The 15,887-nt window shown below is 48.0% G+C and overlaps 1 protein-coding gene across 2 annotated transcripts in view; it reads right to left on the minus strand.

Annotated features, from left to right (window-relative positions):
- OTULINL (OTU deubiquitinase with linear linkage specificity like) overlaps nucleotides 1–11,240 on the minus strand; it is a 29,917-nt gene extending 18,677 nt beyond the window's left edge. The window contains exon 1 of one of the 2 annotated variants that reach the window (XM_027520106.1): nucleotides 11,115–11,240. In XM_027520106.1, the coding sequence (XP_027375907.1) occupies nucleotides 11,115–11,172 (58 nt within the window). In that variant the 5' untranslated portion in view covers nucleotides 11,173–11,240. Of the gene's footprint in view, nucleotides 1–8,517; nucleotides 8,614–11,114 lie in introns of those variants that run through there. The other variant, XM_027520107.1, reaches the window with a different exon arrangement.
- Nucleotides 11,241–15,887: the final 4,647 nt, after the last annotated feature.

The raw sequence follows: 15,887 nt of genomic DNA on the forward strand, positions 1-15,887 counted from the left end.
CCGGCTCTCTGGGGGGGAGGCCTGACCTCTGAGGGGTGAGCACACCCACACACCGCCGCAAATCCACCAGGCCACACCACCTAAGACATAAGATTTTACTACCCAGCTGACGTTAAAAAAAAACAAAAACAAACAACCCTGACTCCCATGTCCACCTTTTGGTAAGTTCACAGGGCAAGCTCTTTGAGCCCCAGGAGCTGGCACGCATCCCCGCAAAACTTCACATCACGGGACTCGGCTCACTGCTCCCACCCGCCACGGCTTCTGCGGTGCTCTGTCCCCCTCTCAACTCTTAGACCTTTAAAGATCAAGCTTGTCGTCCACATCCCAACACAGATCATTCATGAACACATGACCCAGGGAGAAATAAAAGGACACTCTGAGACGAGCCACTTTCACCCTGCAGTGATTTTTCCATTCCTCAGAATCATCTGGCCTCTGTCACTAATGAGTACTAATCCTTCTAATTGGCTTCCCTTCTCCAACACCATTTTCCAGTCTGAAGTTGGTGGTGTGTGTTTTTTGATTTTTTTTTTTTCACAATGGATGTGTCATTTTTAAAAAATCTTTTGGGCTTTTCTTAGTTGTTGAAAAGACCCACATTCTGGCAGCCAGTGGGGTCAGCTAGAGAGGCCTCTAAACAAGTGAGAAGGCAATGAGGCATCACTTATTGCACCATCCCAGCCAGAAGCCTCCGAGAGCTGGCTCTCCTGGAACCAGGAACTGGCCTCACCACGTGACCCCAAGCACCACCGGAACCGACTGAGAAGTTGGGCTGGGCCCGTGAGTGACAGGAGCCCAGGGTGGGGGCCTCCCTGTCCTCCCCCTCTTGTCTCTCAAGGACCTTCTACCCTAACATGGTCTCTCAGATCTGCTCTCCTAAAAAGAAAGCAGAGGCATCAAAACAAACCCATCAAACATTATAGAACATCGTTCTCAAAGTCTGCCAACAAAGGTCCATGTAGTCAAAGCTATGGTTTTTCCAGCAGTCATGTATGGATGCGAGAGTGGGACCATAAAGAAGGCTGAGTGCCAAAGAATTGATGCTTTTGAACTTTGGGGTTGGAGAAGACTCTTGAGAGTCCCCTGGACTGCAAGGAGATCCAACCAGTCAACCCTAAAGGAAATCAACCCTGAATACTCATTGGAAGGACTAATGCTGTAGCTCCAATACTTTGGTCACGTGATGCAAAAAGCCAACTTATTGGAAAAGACCCTGATGCTAGGAAAAATAGAAGGCAGGAGGAGAGGGGATGGCAGAGTATAAGATGCTTGGATGGGATCACTGATTCAATGGACATGAGTTTGAGCAAGCTCCAGGAGCTGGTGAAGGACAGGGGAGGCTGGCGTGCTGCAGTCCATGCGGTCACCAAGAGTTGGACACGACTTTGCGAATGAACAACACAAAGTCTATTGACCAGCAACATCCTTATCACCTGGGCATTCAGAAATACAATGGTCGGGCCCCATGGAGGCAGAATCTGTGATCTACAATAGTCCCAGTAAGTCACGTGTTCACCGAAGCCTCAGAGGTGCTGCCATGGAGCAGGGAATCACACTGGCCCTGGCCCTACCTGTGGAGACTCTGATTTACTGGCTGGGGTCCCGGCGCCTTTTTTTTTTTTTTTAATTCCCAGATGGTTCCAATGCATCATTGGTGCTGAGAAACACTGCTTTGTGGTCAGGGCTTCCTCCATTCTTGCCTATTTCTGTTAGCTCAATATATCACCACCTGCCAGTTAATCTCCAAAATTACCCTTAGGGGAAACTGCACAGATAAAAAAGTCTCCCTGGTCATGTCATCCAACAAGTTTAAGAGCCCCCCGTGCTTTGTACCTCTTTCCCTCTGGCCAAGGCAAGGAGCTACTTTTATCAGTCAGTGGCTGTTTTTCCAAGGCTGGGAGCTACGCCAACCGAAAAAGGAATTTTGCTGTAATTAATATTAAAGGAGCCCAACTGTATATTAATGTATATTAATGACCAACTGTATATTAATAACCTCCAGGGAGGGTGACCCACTCCTTCTGGCTTGCCCGGGACCTCCTCAGTTTCAGCACTGAGAGTTCCTCATCCAAGGACACCCACGGTCCCAGGGAAGCCGGGGTGGATGCTCTCCCAACCCCCGGGCCCGCTGGGTCTGACCCTGATTCCTCCCTGCTCCCTTGCCTCTTCAGATCTCTTTGCTCCAAGGTGACTGGCTGCCCTCAGCGTCTCCATCAGCGCTCAACCCTGCCTCCGTGCCTGCCGTTGGGATGCACTCGTCTCTCTCTGGGATGCTCTTCACTCTACTCACTCTCCATTCTCGGCTCAGAGGTCACCCCAGGGTCAAGCTTCTCCTACCCATCCCAGCCCCGGGCTCCGCTCTCTAACAGCACGCGGCATCCTCTTCATGGCACTCATCACAGTTTACACAACTGTGTTTGTGTTTGATTAGGGTCTGTCTCTCTGTGTAGGTACATGTCTTAAGGACTGGGATTGTTTCTGTTTTCACTCTGCTTTCTTGGTCCCTAGAAACACAGTAGACAGTTCCTAAATATTTATGGAATAAATAAAATGAATCAATGGAGTCAGAATCCAGTCCATGTGTCTCCAGGACAGACTGCCAGCCGACCCCAGGACTGTTCGCTCTTCTTCCACAGAAACAGAATCTTGACTTTGGCTAGATACGCAGCTCCTCAGAATAAAGACATGGCGGAATTGTCATGTGCTGGTACAAGGCACAGGATTTTAAGAAGCTGTGAAACAACTGAAGTTAAACTAGACTTGAGTTTGTTTTTTTTTTAATTCATGAAAGGTGGCACTGAGAGTGAAGCAGGCAGTCCCTACCTCTCCCAAAGCCGAAGCCAAAGCAAAGGCTTGGAGGCCAAGAAAGCGTGTTGAGAGGCATCCACAGCCAGAGGATAAAGAAGACTCGGATGTCACCCGCCTTCTGGCGGCCCAGAACACTGCAGCTCAGGAGGCAGCCCAAATATCCTCAAGAGAGCGCTCCTAGGAGAAACAAATTTGACCACTAGGCCATCATCAAATTCCCTCTTCACCACCAAGTCAGTCGTGAAGAAAGCAGACGACAACAACCCACGTGTTCGCTGTGGATATCAGGGCCAACAAGCACCCAGTTCGACAGGCTGCGACACTGAGGTGGCTAAGGTCAACACCCAGACCAGGCCTGATGGACAGAAGAAGGCCTGTGTCAACTTGCTCCTGACTGTGACACTTTGGATACTGCCAACAAGATTGGATCATCTAAACTGAGTCCAGCTGGCTAATTCCAAATATATAAGTTTTCACTATTTAAACAAAAAAAAAAGACTCAAAACATCACTCAAAACTTGCACCACAGGCAAGATGCCCTGAGCGGGGACAGAAGACACACGAGCCCTTGACAAATGCCAGCACAGACTCTGCCCCGAGATGCCCGTACGCAGGTCTGCAGGTATCACACGTTGACCTGAGAGCACACAGCCTTTCCCACAAAGGCCTCCATGGAGGCGACCAGTTTCTCAAGGACAGCAAGAAACAAAAGAGGAAGCTTGAGGAGCCTGGGGCAGGCGTGAGGGGTCTGCAGCTGCACACGTGATGGGCCCAAACTGTGAATGCATCAGTGAGGCCTATGTGGGAGAGGACGCTGAAATATCAAAGCACGAGGAACAGGGCAGTACCGCTGCTGCTGCTGCTAAGTCGCTTCAGTCGTGTCCGACCCTGTGCGACCCGATAGACGGCAACCCACCAGGCTCCGCCGTCCCTGGGATTCTCCAGGCAAGAACACTGGCGTGGGTTGCCGTTTCCTTCTCCAATGCATGAAAGTGAAAAGTGAAAGTGAAGTCCCTCAGTCATGTCCGACTCCTAGCGACCCCATGGACTGCAGCCCACTAGGCTCCTCCGTCCGTGGGATCTTCTAGGCAAGAGTACCGGAGTGGGGTGCCATTGCCTTCTCCGAGGGCAGTACTAGGTAGGTGTATAAGCGGTGTCTGTACTAGTCCTTGTTATGACAGTCAGCTGAGAACCCCAAAGGGGGTTTAACCAATGTTTAGGGAACAAAACAGAGGGATGAACCCATCTAATAAACTCGCTCTCAGGTCGAGTGATTTTTCTCTCTACTTCAGATTTCAGAGGAGGGAATCAATAGAGTCGAGTCTCTCAGGGCTTCAAGTGCAAAAACTGAGGGACGCCACATGGATATGAATAATTCCATTGGCTACATTTGCATTTCAAGATGCCGGGCAGCCTTAGCTATGAACCGAACTCCCGGTCAAGCGACAAGTAGAATGAGACATAGCTGATCCGGCCTGATGATGTCAGTGCCAGCAGCCCTTCACACCTGGATGCTGACTGAGGATCCTCAGCACGCTGCCTGGCCCTCTCTCCCACTTCCCCTGTCCTCTCACCTGTCCTGGCAGCCAATCTGGAGGACACAGAGCACCCAGGTTTCCTGGCACTTCAGAGCTCTCACAGCAAAGCTGAGGCCCTCCTGGGACCTCCACCCTGGTGGTCCAGTGGCTGAGCCTCCACGGTCCCGAGGCAGGGGGTCCGGGTTTGAGCACTGGTCAGGGAACTAGACCTCACACGCTACAAGAAGGGTTCGAATGCTGCCCCTGAAAGACCTCGCCCGCCATAACTAAAGATCCTGCATGCCGCAGCGAAGACTGAAGACCCCAGGGGCTGCAACTAAGACCCAGCGCAGCCAAATTAAAACAAAAAATAACTTACCAAAGAAAAAAATAGTTGAGACCTTTCTATGGGATTCCCTCATAGCTCAGTCGATAAAGAATCTACCTCAAGGCAGGAGACCTGGGTTTGATTCCTGGGTGAGAAAGAGCCCCTGGAGACCCACTCCAGTATTCTTGCCTAGAGAATCCCATGGACAGAGGAGCCTGGTGGGCTACAGTCCATGGGGTCGCAAGAGTCGGTCGGGCACAACTTGGCGACTCAACAACCAATCACAGGTCAGGAAATATATCCACAGTGTGCCTGGTGTTACTCTAAGACCTGGAAGAAGTTCAGTTCACTTCTCTTCAACCTGAGAGATCAAACGTTCTGGGGAACCCTCTCTGCCCTGGCTTAGAGGCAGGTTTTACAAGTGGTTCACAGCCTGTGTCCCCGCCCACCTCCCCTCCTGAGCCCCTGGGGACATGGCCTGTGTCCATAAGGCGTGGTGGGAACAGGAGTGCTGGTCCATTGTAAGGGGCACACGAGAAGGCAGGATGCGTGGCTCGCTTCCTTTCAAGAGAAAAAGACAGCTGTATTTGATTCACAGTTAACAAGATTTACAAAAATGGTTGGGGCTCTTGCCCAACCCCAACCCCACCCCCTGCAATCAGGGCAGGGCCTCCAGGACAGCCTGTCCGATGTGCCCGAGACTGAGAACCCCAGTGTGTTGGGTCCCTTCCAGCCACCTGGGCTTGACATCTGATGTCCACCTTGACCTTTGAGGTAGAGCCCAAGGCACAGAGTCCACCTGGGGTGCCCGAGCCCTGCAGGCCGGGGCCAGGCCAGGCTGGGAAGGCTCCTGAAGGACCTGGGGGCTGCAGGCACTCAAACCCCACCCAGGAGGCCAAACCCAAGTATCAGGGCAGCTACTGGTGCTTGGAAGAGGGGCTGGGATTCTGCTTCTCTCTGAATTGGCAGAGGACTCTCCTGAGAAACTGACTTCCAATTATGTTATTTCTCCATCTTCTGGAAGACTGTGTGTGCTGCTAAGTCACTTCAGTTGTGTTCAACCCTTTGTGACCCCATGGACTGTAGCCCACCAGGCTCCTCTGTCTATGGGATTCTCCAGGAGAGAATACTAGAATGAGTTGCCGTGCCCTTTTCCCGAGGATCTTTCTGACCCAGGGATCAACCCTTGTCTCTTATATCTGCTGCATTGGCAGGCAGATTCTTTACCACTAGCGCCACCTGGGAAGCCCGTAGGAAGACTAACCCTAATATTCAATAAAAAATAAGCAACAAGGGACTTCCCTGGTGGCCAGTGGTTAAGACTTCACCTTCCAACACAGGGGATACAGGTTGGATTCCTGGTCTGGGAGCTAGGATCCCATATGCCTCACCACCAAAAAACTGAAAGGTAAAACAGAAGCAATATTGTAACAAATTCAATAAACACTTTTAAAAAAATGACCCAGGTTAAAAAAAAAAAAATCAGTTACAGGATAAGCAGAGAAAGCACTAATAAGGTGTTTTAAATGACTATGCATCTAACAATTCCACATACACTTAAAGTCAGAGTCACCTGGTTAAATCAACAATAAGACTTACTATTAAATTCTTAATTCAGAATTTTATTGAGCATAGCGTTTTACGTGCTATTTCTGGGATTGTTGTTTATTACCTGGGAATCCCAGCAACAGTACTAACAGACAATGGTCCTCAGTCTTCTAGAAATGAACATAAACGTTTTATTATCCTCTTATTTTAAACATGACGCCACCTGTCTTTTCTGGCTCGATTAAATGAAAAAGTAGAAAAATAGAATGTGACTCGTATAAAAGGTCACTGGAAAAATGAGTACACACACAAAAATTTTTCCTGTTGACTTAAGGTAAAGTGACATTTAAAAGTTTTTCCATTAAATTAATTACAAATCAATAAATGTATATACAGCCTCTGTTTCCAGAACAGATTGTCCTAAGTAACTGAACATTTACCAGAGGATTCAAGGGGACAGGAGAGAAAGGTCAAACCCTCCATTAACTCCTTTAAAAGGTACATAGAGACTTCAAAGCTGTGTATAAAGAAACACACGTGTAGGAAGTTTTAGCTCGATAATGGTGACTTTTTCATAATCTTCTTCCGTACACAGACGGAACACAGAGTTCCCTTAAACAACAATGGTATGAAAACGATAACCCAACTTTACTTTAGAACAACTTAACTGTGATGAGGTAACCTTGGAAGCTATGGTTTTTCCAATAGTTATGTATGGATATAAGACTTGGACCATAAAGAAGGCTGAGTGCTGAAGAAATGATGCTTTCAAAATATGGCGCTGGAGAAGACTCTTGAGACTTCCTTGGACAGCAAGGAGATCAAACCAGTTAATCCTAAAGGAAATCAGTCCTGAATGTTCATTGGAAGGACTGATGCTGAAGTTGAAGCTGCAATATTTTGGTCACTTCGTGCAAAGAGCCAACTCACTGGAAAAGTCCCTGATGCTGGGAAAGATTGAGAGCAGGAGGAAAAGGGACAACAGAGGATAAGATGGTTGGATGGGATCATGGGCTCAATGGACATGAGTTTGAGCAAACTCTGGGAGACAGTGAAGGACCGGGAAGACTGGCATGTTGCAGCCCATGGGGTCGCAAAGAGTTGGAAGTGACTTAGCAACAGAGCAACAACAACAAGCCTCGGAAACCAGAGCGCGCCCAGGTATTAGTCTGACTGTTTCAGGAGACAGAAGCAGGCGGATAGTTAAGAATCTGTTGTGGGAGGGGCCAGGCTGCCCAGTTTGAATCCTAGCCACCACTTACTAGCTGGAAACTCTGAGGAAATTCCGTGACCATCCTGGGCGTCACAGGGTGGTGGTTGTAAAGATTACATAACACTCTCCATGAGCAGTGTCTCCAAGTCCAGCACCATACCCACTGCTACTGTGGCAGGGACAGCCTGCGGGCTGGAGACTGCACCTACCCACTCCCAGGAGCCAGGGAAAAAATGTCACTTTCAAATTCAGCAATTGTGCCAATCAAAAGAGTTTCTACTCAGCTAAAACACATGGTACCATAGTTTACCTCTTATTTGGTATTTAGTCCATCTCACAGACACAGATGGAGAAGGAAATGGCAACCCACTCCAGTACTCTTACCTGGAGAATCCCATGGACAGCAGAACCTGACAGGCTACAGTCTGTGGGGTCGCAAGAGTCGGACACGACTTAGCAACTAAACTACTACTAAATTTCCCACTGGAGAAGGAAATGGCAACCCACTCCAGTATTCTTGTCTGGAGAATTCCATGGACAGAGGAGCCTGGCGGGCTGCAGTCCATGGGGTCACAAAGTCGGACACGACTGAGTGACTAACACACACACACACACACACACACAGAGACACGGAAGAGTAGAAGAATAAAAGTGGGACACAAACAAGCCGACATAAATAGTGGCTGTGGGCTACTTGCAAAATTTTAAGCATTCTGTCGTGGGCTTCTGGTGTGGGCATGTGTTTTCAATTGCACTGTTTGTTTTCTTCTTCCTCAGCCTTCAGACTGTTTTTTTAAGGAAGGGAAACCTTTCTCTTCAAGGTCACAAGCAGCTCACAGAGCACAGGAGCCAATCACTCCTCTGCTCCCTGCCACCACGGTCCCTCCCAGGGTCCCCTGTGTGTGGTTCCGCTCCTGAAAGCAAAGGCCTTGAAGGCACAGGCAATGGGACAGGCTGCTGGTTCTCAGCTCTCCTCTGCAGTCCGCTAGGAGCGGCTGGGTGTGCCTTACCACCCTCAGCCTCCACCTGCCATCAGGCTGCCAGCTCTTCTGATTTGCCCTCTCGAGTGAAACACAGAGACGCTCCCCAGGAAAACTCACCTGCCTGCCCAGGGTGGTACCTGTGAAGACCCCAGGGACCAGGCCAGAGGCTGCATAGGGCAGGTCAGAAAACACCTGCTTCAAACATAAAGTAGGTCATCCCTGAATGGCTCTGGAATAAAAGAATCCATGATATTGAGGAATACACATTTTAATTAACAGGAAAGTTAGTTAAATGGGAAAGTGGGGGCATCTACAAGTTTATGTGGGACACAGTTTCATAAAATGGGGATAAAAATAACAGCTACCTTCTAGTATAATAATCACTATAAGAATAGCAGCTAACCTTTGAAGGCTTATTAGGGCCAGTGGTTCTAGGCTCTTTATACATAAGAAAGACACAAGCAGCACTCAAACATATTAGCCATTACCATTATCTCTAAACTCTTTTCCCCAAACAAAATATTACCCAGAACAGCATATAAAACAAGTAAAGAAACACAGGTTGTTTATGTGGAGCTGGAGTGAGGGGACTTGGCGTTTGGGCCCCACCCCTTCCCACACCAGACATTTGTGTCCCCCAGGTCAACTCCCAGGGGCCACAGGGAGCCCTGTGGCTCCTGAGTACACGGTTGAACACTCATTTATCCCCAGTTCTTGGTACTAAACAAATGGAGATGGGCCTCAGCAAGAAACCCCAGCAGTGCCCGAACCAACAGGAAGTTAAATACCTTGCATGGTTGCCAGAAGCTAGAGGAGCCCCATGGAGTGGCAGGCACACAGCCCTTCCTCAAACACCAGACCCCGGGGCAACGCTGGGACTGGTGAGCTTAGTCGCACTTCCCTGCTTCTTCCCATCTTCTGCAAATGACCCATGGTGCCTCTTCCTGGTCTAATATTCTGCTGCTGACAGTGTCTTTCCCATAATACCATGCATGTTTAGTTCATGATTCTCAGTATCCAAATACTTAAAAAGAAATAGTTAAAATGGCTACCAAAAAACTCCTTCCATCCCTGTCTGTTCAGTGGGTTTTCTTCTGCTGTTGTCTGTTTTATTACCGGCAAATGATACTTGTTAACATTCACTATTATCTCAAAAGTGAATCTTGGTCTCTTACCAAAAGTCTTAAGGGTAGCTAAAAAAATTGAAAACAAAACAAAAAAAAAAACCTGTCTCCACCCTAGCATTGGCAACTGGTTTTAAAACTTTGTCCATCCCCCATTCCCCACCCCCACACCCCCAAACATGACCAGCAAAGAAGGGAAAGTATGCTCTTAAGTCCGTGGAGGTTATGTTTTGAAGAAAGTTTTCCATAACCTGGTCTTTGAATCACACTCTTCCACTGACACACGGACTGCAGTCTCCATGGGCTGGGGCCGAGGAAAGAATTCTCTTTGCGCTCATAGCGCTGGCACACCCTGAACTTGGTGCGTTGGCAGGGAAAATTCCTGGCAACTCCATTAAGCCCAGAGTAAGACATCTTTCCGCCTCCCCAGCTAGCTTTTTCCAGCTGTACCCCTACCTCCACTTCCATCTTTGCTCTCTCTGCCAAAATAAGCCACAGAGAAGGGAAGAAAAATCACATAATAAAAAGTTCAGATGAATACACCCACAGGAAATATTGGGCTAATTCTATAACAATCCAAGGTGCAGAAAAGTTGAAAAATGAGATCGTTCTCCAAACTTTTGGGAGTGGGAGGCACGTCAGTCACCAGAAGTCTTGACTGAGAGGGGCTTGATGGATCAGCTTAGCCGCGTGCCTTCGTTTTTAGGGACCAGGATCCAGAAGTCCGGAATGGTAGACGTCTAGGCACACGGTTCTGGGCGGAATGATGTTTAGAACTCCTGTCCTAACTGAGAACCCTGCTGTTTTCCCAACACACCCAACAGTCTGCTGTGTGAAGTAAAAGTTCCTGCACGGACCAAGAACCCCCAATTAAGAAACTGTCCTATCAATTTTTCATCGACGCTGCAACAGGCGCGCGCTCTCCCCAAATGCACCGATGGGTGGGTTCTCACCCCTGGGGTGGCTTCCAGAGACACACGCAAACGGGAACGTGCTCCAAGGTGAGAGGCAGCTCCCCTTCCTCAAACTTGGGGCTCAAAGGCTCAAACAACCCCCTCCCCTCATCCGGCGAGGGCGGAGACCCTGGCGATCTGCCCCCGGTGACATTTTTTGGGTTTGTTATTGTTTCAAAAACCGGGAGTTTTCTCCGTTCGCTCATCGGGTCTCGACTGCAGCGAAGGTGTGGACCACATCCTCTGCCGGCAAAGCGCGAAACTCGTCCACTTCCCTCCGACAACGACCCAGAGAGACAGCGAGCTCGGAGGGGACGCCGCCGCTCGTCGGCGCCAGTGCGCCCCCGCCAAACCCCGTCACACCGCACCCCAGATAGAGCCCGCGCTCTCTGTCCGGGAACTGGCCAGCGCCGCCTCAGCGGGTCGCTTGCCGCCTCGAGACCCGCACCAGCCCTGCCTCCCGGGGGGGCAGCTCCTGACAGAGATGCGCCCCACCCCCGACGCCCGCCCCAACCCTGAAGCCGGTTCCCCTCCCCACCCCCTGGGACTCCCCACCCTTCGGACCGCCGGTCCCGGGCTTCCCGACGCCAAAGGCTGCGCCAACCAGGAGAGCGCGTCCCTGAGGGCCCGGGCCCACCTGAGGCGTGGTTGCGAGGCCGGTCCCGCTCCGGCGCGGGGCTCTTCCGCGCCGCCATGCCGGCCGCGCGCTGCCGACGGGCGCGGAGCCTCGCCCGCTGGGTCTGACGGACGCGGCGGCCGCCCGCCGGCGCCCGCGGCTCGCTCCCCGGCCGCAGGCTGGTGGGCGCTGGAGGCGCGGGGCGGGGAACGCACTCTGCGCTCACGCCCCCGGGCACCCCAGGGGTTCGACGGACGCGCCGGAGCGCCAATGGGAGGCCGCGCCGCGTCCGGGGGCGGGGGCCAGGTGGGCGGGACTGGGGGAGTGGGCGGGGCCTCCGCGCCTGTCTGGATTCCCGAGCCTGAGCGGCGGAGAGCCTCTGGTGTGCTCTGCTAGGATGCGGGAAGCTACTGCTGGGATGCAGACCCTCGTCTCAGGAACTATCCTAGCAGTGCCACCTGGCGGAATCCTCGACCTCCCTGGAGCTTTATATCGGAGGCCCATTGAGTGGGAAGGAAAGAAGCCTGCTGAGTGGGATGATGTGGGAGAGAGGGTTACCTCAGTGGCAAGGTTGCAGGATTCTTTTCCCTGGCCCAAAGGTTAAGGCGCTAATCGGTCACGGCGAGGCTGTAATCCAGCTGTCGACCCGGGGCCTGACCCACTAGATTGGGCTGTTTTTTTCTGATCTTTATTTCCCCTGACTCAGTGGAATGGTGATGTGCTTACATAGTACGCAGTTTATTTTCAGTTCCGTCGCTCGGACGTGTCCGACTCTTTGCGACCCCATGGACTGCAGCACGCCAGACCTCCCTGCCCATCACCAACTCCCGGAGTTTACTCAAACTCATGTCCATTGAGTGGTGATGCCATGCAACCACCTCATCTTCTGTTGTTCCCTTCTCCTCCCGCCTTCGATCTTTCCCAGCATCAGGGTCTTTTCCAGTGAGTCAGCTCTTAGCATCAGGTGGCCAAAGTATTGGAGTTTCAGCTTCCGCATCAGTCCTTCCAATGAATATTCAGGACTGATTTCCTTTAGTTTACTTTAGGAGAGGTTATTGACAAAATTGATCATCTCTTAAAGTGGTTTAACAGTAAAGGAAAAAATAAAGGAGTAGCAAATAGTAAAAATAAACAGTCCGACAATACGAAGGCACTCACAACAAGAATCTTTCACCCCTGATTTCATAGTAACATGACTTTTTTTTTTTTCCAGAGAAAAAGGAAGAAAATTAAAATCCTGGTGAACTCTTCCTCTTTCTCCAATACACACAATTCCAGAGACAAACAGGCTTGCATGTGGCATGGTTTGGCACCTTTTGAAAAATTCTGTAACTAAAGAATGATGTGGAAAACACCCTGGCATTTTAGGTGGCTCCAGTACTTAGGGCAATGTCTGCAAGTAACCACTTTCCCCATGTTCTCTGGTCTTTGGTAACTCCAGGGAAATTCTGAATCAGAGAAACAGCAATTAATGTAGTGCTGGACAGTTGCCAATAGCTGACATCAGGCCAGGCACTTTGGTAATCCTTTTATGTATCATTTTACATATTATTTGATCTAATCCTTACACCGGCCCATGAGCTAGGTACTCTTGTTATCTCCAGTTTAAACATAAGGAAACTGAGGTTCAGGAAATGCTAGTGCAGAGTTTAAACCTAGGTCTGATCTCTCCACTGCCCCACCATTCTGCCACCCATGATTCACAGAGGATAATAAAAATGTTCCCAAATTCTGCTGCATGTTTAGGGGAAAAAAAAAAAAAAAACTCCTTCTATCCAAATCAGATTTTAACCTAGAGGGGTAGTTTTCTACAGCCATAAAGCATGACTCGCGTGTATAGAGCCTTGTTACTCATACAAATTAAAGGACTTAAAATTGTTGTGTGTAATTAGAGTTATGAGCCATCATGAGTACAAATTGTCTATTCTAGAGGCTGAAAATACCAGGACTAATTTCTTGTGATAAAATTCGCTTGAGTCCTTTAACTACAAAACAAATTAGCCAGTAACTTCCCCTCCTCCCACAAGATAAAATTTATGAACACAGCTGTTGGGACTCAGCCTAGAATCCTTTCAATTAATTCACAATCAGGGTTTCTTGGTTTGGTTACTCTGAAATCTGAGTGGAAGGCCTCTTCATGTGGTATTTACAGACCTAGACCTTGAAGCCAGACTGTCTGGTCTGGCGCTGCATCCTAGCCATATGGACTTGCTCAATTATTTAAACTTTTTGTGCCTCAGTTTCCTCATCATAAAATGAAGCTCAAGTGAGTATCTTCCTTAGGGGGTTGTTATGGGGATGAAGTGATTAGATATGTCCTAAACCCTTAGATTAATGCTTAGCACATAATAAGAACCACATAAATATTAATCTAATCGAGGATGTGACTACGCATAGAGGTTTCTGATTGACCTTCTGGCCTACCCATGTGTGATTTACTACCTGTCTTAACAATTACAAGGTTATCAAAACTTTTACTGACCTGGAATATGAGATTTTTGCAGATAAGAATTATGATCTAGAATCCTTAGTGCCTAGCTCAGGGCTTGAATTTTTTTTTTTTTTTTTTTGTATATAGACAAACCTTTATTGCTTTTACTAACACCAATTTTTACCTTCTACATTATATCACAGCTTGAATGCATAGGCTTTAAAAAAACTACCAAGCTGGTAATGCATTAGAAAAATAACTATAATTGAGCCAGCATATTAAAATCATACACTGTGTTGTCCTTAGTCGCTTAGTTATGTCTGACTCTTTGCGATCCCACGAGACTGCCAGGCTCCTCTGTCCATGGGGATTCTCCAGGCAAGAATACTGGGATGGGTTACCATGCCCTCCTCCAGGGGATCTTCCCAACCCAGGGATTGAACCCAGGTCTTGTGGATTCTTTACCATCTGAACCACCAGGGAAGTCCAAGAATACTGGAGTAGGTAGCCTATCCCTTCTCCAGGGCATCTTCCCAACTGAGGAATCAAACCAGGGTCTCCTGCATTGCAGGCGGATCCTTTACCAGCTGAGCTACCAGGGAAGCCCATTAAAACCATATATCATGGACCTATTAGGTAGAGCTTGGATATGTTTGAGTGGATACATTGAGAGTATGGTGTGAGGTCATACTCTCATAAAGGTCACACTCATGAAGATACCTGTAGCAATTATCTCAGCTGAAATGTTGACACAGATATATTACACTCCCCAAAATATCAACCTTCGAACCACTGAAGACAAAGCCAACGCCTAGAAGCACATCACTTGATTGTGATGCTGGAGAGTTTGGAATGAGTAGCCAGGGGCAATGGCTACTCCAGTTAGTCACATGGATGATCTTGATATGGTCCACATCAGAAGAAAGAACGAGAAGGGAAAAAAGAGAAAGAAAGAGAAATGCGGGAGGGGTGGAGAGAGAGAGAAAGATGCCTGGTCAATAAATTTTAGCAAATATTTTCTCAGACTTTTTGTTTTCATAAAGTTTTCTTGACCATTTGAACTCTGAGAATGGAATGTGAATGTCCAGAAGCACTGAAGACATTGCAAAATATATTTTCCCTTGCAATGCCAAACTTTTCACATTACTCAAGGGTCACTCATTCACATCTGGGTCAGTCCCGGGCTAGGACAAGTTGACATTTGTTCTGAGAACAGTGGAACCCATGATGCATTTAGGCAATAATTGCAATTTTCATTTCTACTGAGAGTTTGCTTGGTTGACTGACTTCTAGTTAAATATCCCCCTCTTAACTGAGAGACTGCAGAGGGAATGGCTGTAATTCTTGCACCGAGAACTTTACTTGGCACTGGAAGGTACTTATTCAGTAGTCACTGAATGAGAACATGAGTCAATGTGTGAGTGAAGGCAATGACAAGACTTCCAACTAAGAACCCATGGAATTTTCCCACCTGTATTCACTTCCAACTGTCCTTATCCAAATTCATTCTTTTTTTTTTTTTTTTTGGTGGTAAGGTATACATAACATGAAATTTACCATCTCATTATTTTTATGTGTATAGATGAGTGGCACTAAGTACATTCACATCGTTGTGCAAATATCACCAACCATCCATCTCTCAAACTTCTTTCATCTTCCCCCTCCCTCAGCCCCTGCCCTAGCAATCATCACTCTACTTTCTGCCTTTGAGCTATTTTTTCAATATGATTACTCTAGCTTCCTCAAGTGGAATCCTACAGTCTTTATCCTTTGGTGACTAGCTTATTTTAGTCTATTGATGTCCTCAAGGTGCACTGCTTTTGTAACACATGTCATAATGGCCTTCCTTTTCAAGGCTGAATAATATTTCGTGGGATGTATATGTTACAGTTTGCTTATCCATCAATGGACACAGGTTGTTTCCACCTTCTAGCTATTGTAAATAATACTGCCATGATCCTAAGTGTACAAATAACTGTTGGAGTCTCTGTTTTCAATTCTTTTGAATATAAACTTTAGAAGTGGAATTGCTGGATCATATCTATTTTGAGGAACAGTCATAAAACAGTCATATTTTTTCCACTGCAGAAAACACTTCCACCAACAATGCATAAAGATTATATTTCCTCCACATCCTCACAGGCATGTTATTTTCAATTTTAAAAATAATATCCATCCAAATGGGTGTGAAGTGATATCTTACTGTAGTTCGGATTTGCATGTTCCTAACGATTAGGAATGCTGAGCATCTTTTGATGTGCTTAGTAAACATGTGTAACATCTTCCTTGGAGAAATGATTAAGTCCTTTGATGATTTATTGTCTTTGAAAACATAAGGTTGATATCCATAAAAGTTAAAATTT

Source organism: Bos indicus x Bos taurus, chromosome 20 (genome assembly GCF_003369695.1).
Source record: "Bos indicus x Bos taurus breed Angus x Brahman F1 hybrid chromosome 20, Bos_hybrid_MaternalHap_v2.0, whole genome shotgun sequence".
Classification (NCBI taxonomy): Eukaryota; Metazoa; Chordata; class Mammalia; order Artiodactyla; family Bovidae; genus Bos; species Bos indicus x Bos taurus.